The following is a 12551-nucleotide window of genomic DNA, read 5'->3' as shown; positions in this document are numbered from 1 at the left end:
CGTCTATTGATGTTGGAGAGGGAACTAAACGGTTAGTGCCAATGAAACTAATGATACTGGCTTAGAACAAATATAAGACCTTACGACAACAGTGTCTAGCAACACAACAGATCTTGGATAACTTGGGACATGTCCCGACATAATTGAAGATGCCATGTGCGACAAGTTGTGGACACGAGGAAAAGAACTTGTTTAATCCTTTGATGTCTCAGGGTCGAGAAACAGTATACTATATTTGCTTTGAAATGGTGTCGTTCCTTTGTAATCTTTAAAAAGGAGCGCAACATCCTGTGATTGGTTTACTTTTTTCTCCTGGAACAAATCAAATTGCTTCGCTTGTGCTTTCAATTTTGCCGTGACACGATCCAGAGGTGTAGAGAGCGAAAGTGATAGTAACCCCTGGTGTATTGAGGATACATGACAGTTGAGATACACGATAACGGTAGATGAATTGAACTTAGAACATTAAATTGAAATTCCACTACATTTTATGTGTTCCAATACATTTTATTTGTCAATGTTAACAGCTTTGTCAAATATAATTCATCTATAGATTAAACTTATTACAGTATCTCCTCACATAGGGGCGAATTCCCAACACAAGGTCCATATGTATGCATTACGCTGTATTTCCCCATAATTAATAGTACTTCTTACATTACTATAAAAGGAAGGTGAACATAATTGTCCAGGGAGACGTCTTCCAGTTTGCTATATTGACAACATTTCCTGAAAGCTGTACTTTCGACCAAGCTGTATTTTGGTGACATTAGCCTGGAAAGCTTTCCTTGTGACATTGTCGTATGAGCTATATAGGAGGTAATGTCCTCTTAATTTTATCACTGACAATGTTCTGTGAGATATATTGATGACAATGTCCTGTGAGATATATTCAGGAACTCTCCTCTAAGCTATATTGATAACACTGCCGTTTAAGCTGTATTGGTGACATTCTCAAGTGTACACACCTGTTATGTAAATGTAAAAAAAAAAAAGAGACACCAAAATTTGATACAGGTTTTAGTCACTGTATTTCTGAAGTTTTGACAGGTGTACATTTGTACACTAACATGTGTCATAGCAATGATGAGTCAAACCAATCACACAAGTGAAAATAATTGTAACAAACATAAATATTAAAAATAATTTCTTCAGAAAGCATTATCTTTGTACATCAGACTACATACTAAGCACACTGGTTTCTTACAGTTGTATTAATATTACACAAGAACATCTCTCTAGGTGTTTAAAACATTACCAGCATATTGTCAATGTATAACATTATCAGCTATATACTTGAAGATCACAATATTGAATTGGATCATAAAACAAAACTATTAACATGTATTTATCTACAATGATAGTGTTTTGTATAGACATTTTATGGCAATGTGTAGACAGGTATGCTGTCAATACTGTATCATTAATACCAGGTTTCTCTAGATATCATTAACACCAAAATTCAGTAATGTCAGGTTTCTCTAGATATCAGTATCGCCAGATTTCAGAAACAGCAGATTTCAATAATGTCATTTTTCTCTGGATATCAATAATGTCAGATTTCAGAAACGGCAGATATTGGTAATGTCAGATTTCTCTAGATAATAGTAAAGTCAGATTTCTCTAGATTGACCTGCTAAAATACTGAACATAATACCCTGTCACTTCAGGATTTGTTACTTACGAATAAAACTAAATGATGACTAGGGTAACATAAATACTTTATCAAACACACATTAACAAGTTTAACGAAGATCTATTATCAACACACTATTTCAATTAATGCCTTCAACAAAAGTTATTCATCAGAAATCAAAATGAATCTACAATGAAAAAAACAGAATAATCACTAGTACCTATATTTTTTAAGAAAGTTTTAATACTTTATCTGATATATTGTGCTATGCCAGATTATAATCAGATAAATTCTTATAAACTACAAGTCACATTTGTCCTCATGATATGAACTTTGATTGTTTGATGATTATAATGTAATTAACAACACTGAATTGATGAGCATGAACTTTTTCTATGATATTTAGAACAGATTATGCATATCGTCTTCTCTCATACTAGACACTTGAAATAATAAATAAAAAACACAAATTGAAGGAAAGAATAAAATGAGGTAGTATCATAATGAACGATACTATGGTAGCTATAATGAATATCAAACTAGGCAAGGTGACATAGAAAAATAAATTACATAACAAGGAATGAAACTAAAGCTTCAATGATATCACAATCCTTAAGTATCACGACAGTCTAATACCATTCTTCTAAATCTCTGAGCAGATGTCGGTCGTTGAGACTTAGCTGATGAAGGTGGTGTTGGAAGCATATTTGTATTTGGAGACAAGTCTGTAATGTTACCTGAGGCCATGTCAACAGACACAAGTTTGGCTCGTGCTGGACTTAAATCTCTATGTCTCATCTTCACCCTGCCACCAGCACTTTTAGCAGAACTTTCTCGAGAATCTGAACTGTAACGTTTTTCAGTAGGCACAAGATTGTCAGTTTTATCTGTAACGTTTTCCGTCATCCTTAGCGTATGTGAGGCTTTCATTGGTCCTTGTCTAGTCCCTGAAGAGGTCTCCAGTTTTTTATTAGCACTATATCCCCCATCTCTAGTCTTAAGGTGAGAATGATCAGTTCTAGTTCCCTTGGGACTTCCCGGACTTGCAGTTTCATCAGGTACAGTAACACCTGCAGATGGGGATCTGGTATCTGTGGCTACAGGAAGGGGTCTCCTATGAAAACAGCAACAAATACATGTTATTTCCATAAGACTTGTATATCATGATTAAAAATTGCAAGTTTAGGTATTTTTAAACCTCAATATTCCTTCTAAAAAAAACACAAAGAGTGCTAAAAAGATTTTTGGAAATCAATTTGTCTTGCTGTCTCCACATTTGATTCAAAATAAAAAAGTATGGATAAACACTACTAAGTGAAAGAACTTATTCAAATCATATATGGTACATACAGTGCTGATAAACTTCATTCTTTATTGAAACATGATACTTATTATAGTTAAAAACTTACAAGTTTAACACATATTTTGTACACCATTTCCAGTTAAACACATAATAAAAGAATTGATGTACAAACCTAAAAGCTTGAGGTGCAAATGGAGCCTTGACCTGAGGAAGTTTCTTTGGCATTCCATCAACTAACAAAGACTTCTCCATTTTGGAACGTTCTTGTTGTAAGTCTGTAAGATCAGCATTTAGTATTGTACATGCATTCTAAAATCATTCTAGAAAATCTCAAGAAGTCAAAATCTAAATAATTCTTCCTCCTGCAGTAAAAAATAGCACTTTAAATGTAACATTTCTTTTCTCTAAATTTGACACAACTACTGAGATTAGCCGTACTTCGAGAGAAGAACACCTATTTGATGAATTTTGAAAATAATAATAATAATGATTACAAAAAAAAAAAAATGTTAGGAAAAAATAAATGATAGAAATTACATCAGTATCAATTCTTCATTAAAAACCTATAAAACAATACTCCGAACCAACTTTTCACTAAACGTGGCTTCTCAAAATTGTTTTGTCTAGTTGAGACCAAATGTGAAAAGGCATAACAACATATGATATTTATGTATTATGCCAGATTTAAAAGAAATCATTTCTGTAAATTCTAAGATATCATTATATATAACATGTTTTGAAATATTATGTGTACAGATCATAAGACATAGGAAATTTGGGAATGTCCCCAACCCTGTTGAAGCAGCTATATTGACCAGGTGGTGATTTATTTGGTAGCTGATTCAACTGAGAGATTTTCAGCAAGATCTAGTTTAAGCCAGTTAATTAAAGAAACTGTACCAATCGCTCAGGTATTAACTTCAGAGTCAAAACACCCAAGACATTTCAATATTTACAGATGAACTATTTCAAAAGCTACAGTAAATCTGGTGAGCTCTGACCTGCTATAGTAGGTTCCCGAGAGAAAGTACCCTGGACCTCTGCTCTGTATGTAGCCTCATCTTCCAGACAATCCTGAAGAAACTTTATGTCTTTAAGCAACATTCTAGTCTCCTCTTCTAATGTTGACCTGTAAGCATCAAGATAGCACTTTGTAAGCAGCCATCATGGAAGGTTCCTTTCTATGTTTGGAACGTTTATACATGTACCAGGAATAATGACACTTAACATTTCAATAGGTTTCGACAATTATGTTTAAGAACTGTAAAATTAGAAAACCTTTTACAGAAAATACTTCCAATAATTTCACGTTTACAGTACCTTAAATGTTGAACAACTTCGTCAAAATGTAAAAAGTTGAGTTTATCATTCATTGAATCTATTTCTTCACTCAGTGTAGATGCTGCAGAAATTCTGAAAGAAAACAATCACATACGATATCAAATATCTACACACAATGAAAGATTCATTAAAACTGTGAAATAAATTAAATAGTATTTCAATCTAATTTTCCATTGTTTCATTTTAACTGGTAGATATTTTCTGAATAAAATTTCTTTTATTGACAAATCTTTTCTGTCAAGGAGGCAGTATGAAAGTTTTCACAAAGCGTCCGTTTGAAAGCATTACTGATTTTGATTAATGTAATAAGTGGCATAATGGAGATTATATTCTAAATAATATTTGTATCAAGTTTATTCCATAATATTACTTGTTGGAAGTTTGGTTCTGATTTCTGAAAGAATGGTGATTGATTGTCTGATTTTTTATGAAGAAAATAACAATCACAGCTCAGAACATTACCATAAATGTGTGACAATGAATCTAATGCACTTACTTACCAATGGCGATACATCCAGGTTGCTACACCAATATCAATGTCATCAAATTTGCTAAATTCTTGTATGTTTATCCTAAACTTCAGGAATATGGCAGTAAAGAGGTTATGATATAAACAACATATTCACAGATGTGTTGGTTTTGGAATCATGGACAATTAATGATCATAAATACCTGTCACTGCCTGTTGGTGTGACGATCATTGGTGTTTCTGAACCATCCCTTGAACGTGCAGTCCCTGGTCTGGACATACAACGGGAACCTGACCCTAAAAAGAACAAGGAAATTCAAGACCTAGTACATGCCTAATAACTATGACACTATAAATTTATTTTACAATAGTTGTAAAACCTATTAATACATGTAGCTTATTTAAATCAGACTTGTTGGTATAGATTGAAGCCCACAAGGAGACTTACTGTGGGAGAAAACCAGATTACCTCTGGGAAATAGGATTGCTTAATTTGTCTATGAAAATAGATCATGTGACATTTTGCATCAAAAAACTTACGTGCAGTATCCATGGCATACTCAATTATTTCTGTGCAGTGTTTGGCTTCCAGCAGTCTGTCTGGGTTGCTGAAAGGCAAATAAAAGCAATCAATCATTAATGCAGTTTGAATCTAGAAACAAAATCAAAACTATTAAAAAGTTAAGAATATAACATCATTCAAATAATTTCTGTGGTCACATCCACTCCTCTTCTTACAAATAATCAGACATATATTTTGGTCAAATGAAGTTAATCTTTTTTGAATTTTTATTCTGCGTTGGATATAAACCAACTGCCACTGGAGTAGTATTACTGATAACCTTATTTTGTACATCACCCTGTGTATCTTCCTATTGTCTACTTGAACCAAGTAATATGATTTTTATCGTAGTGACATATATAAATGTACTTAATTTCAATTAAATTTTGGTTCAGTGGAAACTATGACTTGACACTTAATGTTTATCACAATAAAAAAATTGATGCACATTAAACTTACAGGCCATTGTTCTTAGCTTTTTCTCTGATATTTTCTGCAAAAAAATTGATTTCTTGTACGAGTCTGTCCCTCAGTCCCGGGGGCTCTGGCAGCTTTACACGTTGATTGTCATTAGTTTCATCTCTATAGTCTCGCCATATCTCCAGCAATACATCAATCTGTGAATATATATCTTAAATTAAAATTTGCTGATAAAGAAACACAGAAAATAGCTTTGCTCATTTTCAAAAGACCACTGATAATATATTACATCTGATTAAATTATTAAGACTGATTATGTACATACCTCCTGGTGCAACTCCAAGCTCTGGTCCACCATTGATTCCCCGAGTAGGTTTTTGATTTCATCCTGTTCGTGTTTGGGGACATGTTGTTCAACAAGTTGCCACAAGGAAATGGGTGGATTATAACCCTGCAGATCAAAGGGTGGTTCATCCATCCTCAGTTATATAGCCATTCTACAGATCTAAAAAAAAAACATACACTTATTGATCATTCTCCTCATGTCACAAAATATGTTGAATTTGTGTAGTGATATGATTTTCGACATAACAGTATGTAGCGTTTTAGTCGCCTGTTGTATTTAAACCCATTTCATTTTGTACTGTAATTCGTCACAAAAATATACAATTTCACTTGGCCAGTGCCAGTAGAGGTGTAGATTCCTGTTCTGTTACATTGCGTTGTTGCCCAACGAATATCTACAGTTGTGGTATTTAGAGTCTCGATTGAGATTTAGGATGTCTCGAAAAAGAAGCGGTAAGCTAAAAGAGATTGTCGGTAAGCTAGCGAGTCCGACTGAAGACCAAAGGGTCGCTAGTTCAAACCCCAAATGGGACAGGGTATTTTTTTATCACTCCTTATTACATCTACAAGTCTTTACTCTGGAATTCCACATAGGCCTACATTTGTTTGTTTGGACTAGAAAACGGCACTTTATTATATTGTATTATCTCTATAGTAAGTTAGTACATGTAACTGGTTTTACATGTAAATGTTTTAGATTAAACTTTCTCAAACAATCCCTGGGAATTTCCATGGAACAGGCCAGTGAAAAAGTGTCACGATATAGGACACGCCTTCACACATACCTAGCTGTTACAAAACATATAATATTCCATCAATTGCTACTTTTGCGAAATTAACCTTAGAGCAAAAATTGTTGTTGTCATAGTTGTTAGGGAAACCAAAGCAGACGATGTCAGGTTCCAGTGGCTGACATGAATCCCACAAGTCGGTCAGAATAATTTCACACAATTGCTTACACGGCAGCCTAAAGATGATTTTGTCACAAAATATCCTTAAAATTATCCGTACATTCCAGAAAGTGCTTCTTGAATTAAACACCTAGCGCAGGTCAGTAGTGCAAGGTAAACGCCATCTTAAAATTCCTGTGTCACACGAACATAATTACCTGCTTTAAATGTCCCGGTCGTATATCAACACAAAAGAGGATAAACAGACGTAAGTTATATGATCCAGGCATAAATGTAGGCAATTTCATGATAAATACGAAGGATTGATCAAAACATCCTTCAAAACCCCTAGCTATATGTGAGAAATCCGGAACATTGTAATTGGGTAAGAAAATATGAGAACACAAAAACACCTGTTGACGAACGATAACTCTGCGTAAGTCCAAGTGGACTAAGACCACAATTAAATACTTCCGGGTTCAGTACCACGAATGAAGTCCCTAAAAAATGTATGTATATTTGGGAAAAAAAATAATATGCCTCTTTGAATTGGATGTTTGCCTATTAATTTGCTGTAGATGTGTTATAGAGATGATAATCTAGCTGTCAGTGTGTAAATCATTCATATTGAACATGTATTTTGTGCTGCAGGATCCGGTGTAAAAAGTCCAGTTTTCACCTTTACCCCTGACCCGGATGTATATAATTGACGTTGGTGACACACATGGAGGTATATCTCCAGAAAATGCCCAACATGATGGGTTGAAACTTTTACATTTTGCTTCTCAGATGTTGATCTTGGCCAGGTGAAATGGAAATTTGCAGATGAAACTTTGGGACTTAGTTATGAATTTTAATGTTACAATGAAACATATAGTGAAATTAATTGTGGTCTTAGTCCTTAATGACATGCCTAAAAATCCATGTTTTTATTTCTCATACCCACATTTTTTGACCGATTCTCATACAAATTGGCATGATTGTTCTATATTTCATGACTGATTAGGTAGTGAAATAATTTTTAATTCATCACTTCGATTATGATTAAAATTTTAATTAAATTAAATTTTTAAAAATTTTTAAACTTTATTTTCTGGAGTGATCAGGACATCTATAAATAACATCAAATTAGCATATTTGTGTTCTTGTGTATTCCTACGCCAGATTTTTAAAAGTTAAGATGGAGGATTTTTTTCAAATTATACAAGTACAAGATCTTAGAAAATTCTGTGGTTAGCCCAGATAATGGCTTGTGTAGGATTTGGATTGGACCTGTAACAAGGACAGGGAAATATGGAATTCTGTCATTTAAGGACCCCAGTGATTTAAAATGGAAAAAGAAACATGCACACAGACTTGCTTTTATTTGTTTTTCTGAAAATTTAGAATTGTCAAGTGATCTGGACTGTTCCCATCTCTGTCATAATAGTTTATGTGTAAATGTGGAACACATAAGTTCAGAACTTCATTTTATAAATAATAACAGGCAGTACTGTTTGAATTCAAATGTGTGTTATGGTCATTTAGGGTTCAGTGACTGCATGTTGAATTTGAAAATGTAATTAAGTTTTTATTGATTTGAGGGTATTAGTTATTGTACACTGATGTATACAACATTGTCCGACTACCACCACGTGGAGGTTCCCTCATTAGGTAGTCATATATTTTGTTGTTGTTGTTTCTGTTGTTGTTACATTATTTTGTGTTTTTTTTCTGATTGTTGACATGTCTCTAATAAATTTGTTGTCACCTCAATACAGGTGGTCCTGAGGTCGGTTGTCTTCCCTACATGGATGGATGTTGGGATCTAGCTGACCTCTCCTGTAGTCAGACTTCCAAGCGGACCTGGACCTTTTCGCATGCTGCTTGTGCTGTTCTGCTAACAACAACATACTTGTTTTCTTGACATCAGGTTTGTATTGGTGCTGGCGTTGATATATTTCCTCTGAGCTGAGTTGATCAAGTTTATGTTTGACCTCCCTACTCAGATTACCACCAAAGTGTTCCAGCTTCTTTTGAATGGCTTTCCCTGCAGTGTTGTTTAGGGTCAGAATGGCATTGTCTAACCTCCCCTCAGCATTTCTTCCAAAATTCTGATGTTTTGGTAAAGACACATTCAGGCTTCTGTGACAACCCTCATTTTTCTGTGTGGATGTGCTGAGTCTCATAGATTGAATAACATCAGTGCTGAGTTTCATTTTCAGAAGCTCCAACATCAACATCTCATCCTCCGATGTCATTTGAAGTTGATGGATCTGGTTTGAACTCAGGAACATTGATCGCACCCACCAGTTGTCGCTGTCACCAACAGAGCACACCACGGAATGCTGCTTGCACTTGGAGCAGTCACCTGTGTAGCAGGATACAGTTGCATCTAACACTGCAGGTAAACGAGTCGTGATAGTCTCAATGTCTCTGGAGTGAATTTTCATCAATTCCTTGAAAATCAGACTGCTCCGGGCTTTCAAGTCTTGAGAAAATACCTTCTGAGCATGAGACCTCATCGGTCTGGTACGACCAGGAAACATTGACTCGCTCCACTTAGCACTGTTACATTTCCGGAACTGTGCTCTGCCAAGGTGGGTTGGGTCAGCCAGTCTCTCCACTTTCCACATGGGATGTAAGGCTCTCATGGCTTCCTCCAGGCCTTTGGCTCCAGTTCCATCGCCATCTGTGGTTGCATATTTTATTAGCACGCCTTGTGTAGCCAGTTGATCCCCAATGTCCTTTCCCATGGCATACTCGGACAAGCCGTCGTGTCGGTCAGTGTTGGCTGTGCAGTCAGGATGACCATGCCTTTTTTTTTTTAAAAAGTTAAGATGGAGGATTTTTTTTCAAATTATACAAGTACAAGATCTTAGAAAATTCTGTGGTTAGCCCAGATAATGGCTTGTGTAGGATTTGGATTGGACCTGTAACAAGGACAGGGAAATATGGAATTCTGTCATTTAAGGACCCCAGTGATTTAAAATGGAAAAAGAAACATGCACACAGACTTGCTTTTATTTGTTTTTCTGAAAATTTAGAATTGTCAAGTGATCTGGACTGTTCCCATCTCTGTCATAATAGTTTATGTGTAAATGTAGAGCACATAAGTTCAGAACTTCATTTTATAAATAATAACAGGCAGTACTGTTTGAATTCAAATGTGTGTTATGGTCATTTAGGGTTCAGTGACTGCATGTTGAATTTGAAAATGTAATTAAGTTTTTATTGATTTGAGGGTATTAGCTATTGTACACTGATGTATACAACATTGTCCGACTACCACCATGTGGAGGTTCCCTCATTAGGTAGTCATATATTTTGTTGTTGTTGTTGCCGTTGTTGTTACATTATTTTGTGTTTTTTTTCTGATTGTTGACATGTCTCTAATAAATTTGTTGTCACCTCAATACAGGTGGTCCTGAGGTCGGTTGTCTTCCCTACATGGATGGATGTTGGGATCTAGCTGACCTCTCCTGTAGTCAGACTTCCAAGCGGACCTGGACCTTTTCGCATGCTGCTTGTGCTGTTCTGCTAACAACAACATACTTGTTTTCTTGACAGCAGGTTTGTATTGGTGCTGGCGTTGATATATTTCCTCTGAGCTGAGTTGATCAAGTTTATGTTTGACCTCCCTACTCAGATTACCACCAAAGTGTTCCAGCTTCTTTTGAATGGCTTTCCCTGCAGTGTTGTTTAGGGTCAGAATGGCATTGTCTAACCTCCCCTCAGCATTTCTTCCAAAATTCTGATGTTTTGGTAAAGACACATTCAGGCTTCTGTGACAACCCTCATTTTTCTGTGTGGATGTGCTGAGTCTCATAGATCGAATAACATCAGTGCTGAGTTTCATTTTCAGAAGCTCCAACATCAACATCTCATCCTCCGATGTCATTTGAAGTTGATGGATCTGGTTTGAACTCAGGAACATTGATCGCACCCACCAGTTGTCGCTGTCACCACCAGGGCACAGCACGGAATGCTGCTTGCACTTGGAGCAGTCACCTGTGTAGCAGGATATAGTTGCATCTAACACTGCAGGTAAACGAGTCGTGATAGTCTCAATAGTGAATTTTCATCAATTCCTTGAAAATCAGACTGCTCCGGGCTTTCAAGTCTTGAGAAAATACCTTCTGAGCATGAGACCTCATCGGTCTGGTACGACCAGGAAACATTGACTCGCTCCACTTAGCACTGTTACATTTCCGGAACTGTGCTCTGCCAAGGTGGGTTGGGTCAGCCAGTCTCTCCACTTTCCACATGGGATGTAAGGCTCTCATGGCTTCCTCCAGGCCTTTGGCTCCAGTTCCATCGCCATCTGTGGTTGCATATTTTATTAGCACGCCTTGTGTAGCCAGTTGATCCCCAATGTCCTTTCCCATGGCATACTCGGACAAGCCGTCGTGTCGGTCAGTGTTGGCTGTGCAGTCAGGATGACCACGCCTTTTTTTTTTTAAAAAAGTTAAGATGGAGGATTTTTTTCAAATTATACAAGTACAAGATCTTAGAAAATTCTGTGGTTAGCCCAGATAATGGCTTGTGTAGGATTTGGATTGGACCTGTAACAAGGACAGGGAAATATGGAATTCTGTCATTTAAGGACCCCAGTGATTTAAAATGGAAAAAGAAACATGCACACAGACTTGCTTTTATTTGTTTTTCTGAAAATTTAGAATTGTCAAGTGATCTGGACTGTTCCCATCTCTGTCATAATAGTTTATGTGTAAATGTAGAGCACATAAGTTCAGAACTTCATTTTATAAATAATAACAGGCAGTACTGTTTGAATTCAAATGTGTGTTATGGTCATTTAGGGTTCAGTGACTGCATGTTGAATTTGAAAATGTAATTAAGTTTTTATTGATTTGAGGGTATTAGCTATTGTACACTGATGTATACAACATTGTCCGACTACCACCACGTGGAGGTTCCCTCATTAGGTAGTCATATATTTTGTTGTTGTTGTTGCTGTTGTTGTTACATTATTTTGTGTTTTTTTTCTGATTGTTGACATGTCTCTAATAAATTTGTTGTCACCTCAATACAGGTGGTCCTGAGGTCGGTTGTCTTCCCTACATGGATGGATGTTGGGATCTAGCTGACCTCTCCTGTAGTCAGACTTCCAAGCGGACCTGGACCTTTTCGCATGCTGCTTGTGCTGTTCTGCTAACAACAACATACTTGTTTTCTTGACAGCAGGTTTGTATTGGTGCTGGCGTTGATATATTTCCTCTGAGCTGAGTTGATCAAGTTTATGTTTGACCTCCCTACTCAGATTACCACCAAAGTGTTCCAGCTTCTTTTGAATGGCTTTCCCTGCAGTGTTGTTTAGGGTCAGAATGGCATTGTCTAACCTCCCCTCAGCATTTCTTCCAAAATTCTGATGTTTTGGTAAAGACACATTCAGGCTTCTGTGACAACCCTCATTTTTCTGTGTGGATGTGCTGAGTCTCATAGATTGAATAACATCAGTGCTGAGTTTCATTTTCAGAAGCTCCAACATCAACATCTCATCCTCCGATGTCATTTGAAGTTGATGGATCTGGTTTGAACTCAGGAACATTGATCGCACCCACCAGTTGTCGCTGTCACCACCAAAG

General features: G+C 36.3%; 1 protein-coding gene and 1 long non-coding RNA gene across 2 annotated transcripts; one reads left to right on the top strand and one right to left on the bottom strand.

Annotated features, from left to right (window-relative positions):
• Window positions 1-2248: 2248 nt before the first annotated feature.
• LOC132555572 (coiled-coil domain-containing protein 24-like) lies at window positions 2249-7085 on the bottom strand. Its single transcript, XM_060219921.1, has 9 exons — window positions 7036-7085; window positions 6057-6236; window positions 5771-5928; window positions 5290-5357; window positions 4953-5046; window positions 4260-4352; window positions 3941-4068; window positions 3112-3214; window positions 2249-2750 (listed from the first exon to the last, which is right to left on the bottom strand). The coding sequence occupies exons 2-9, from the start codon at window positions 6207-6209 to the stop codon at window positions 2249-2251; spliced, it is 1299 nt and encodes a 432-aa protein (XP_060075904.1). The 5' UTR covers window positions 6210-6236; window positions 7036-7085.
• Window positions 7086-9279: 2194 nt separating this feature from the next.
• LOC132555570 (uncharacterized) lies at window positions 9280-10893 on the top strand. The gene is made up of 3 exons (XR_009554441.1): window positions 9280-9352; window positions 10367-10518; window positions 10811-10893. It is a non-coding gene; the product is annotated as an uncharacterized LOC132555570 (long non-coding RNA).
• Window positions 10894-12551: the final 1658 nt, after the last annotated feature.

This window comes from Ylistrum balloti, unplaced genomic scaffold, assembly GCF_031769215.1.
Source record: "Ylistrum balloti isolate Yb309-2 unplaced genomic scaffold, AGI_CSIRO_Ybal_v1 Utg370506, whole genome shotgun sequence".
Classification (NCBI taxonomy): Eukaryota; Metazoa; Mollusca; class Bivalvia; order Pectinida; family Pectinidae; genus Ylistrum; species Ylistrum balloti.
This window is presented reverse-complemented; position numbering and strand designations above follow the sequence as displayed.

Coding starts and splice junctions, on each gene's coding strand:
- LOC132555572 (XM_060219921.1), bottom strand. CDS start 6,209: ATGGATGAACCACCCTTTGATCTGCAGGGTTATAATCCACCCATTTCC. Junction 5,929..6,056: donor GCTTGGAGTTGCACCAGGAG/GTATGTACATAA, acceptor ATATATTCACAG/ATTGATGTATTGCTGGAGAT. Junction 5,358..5,770: donor AAAGCTAAGAACAATGGCCT/GTAAGTTTAATG, acceptor TTTGCCTTTCAG/CAACCCAGACAGACTGCTGG.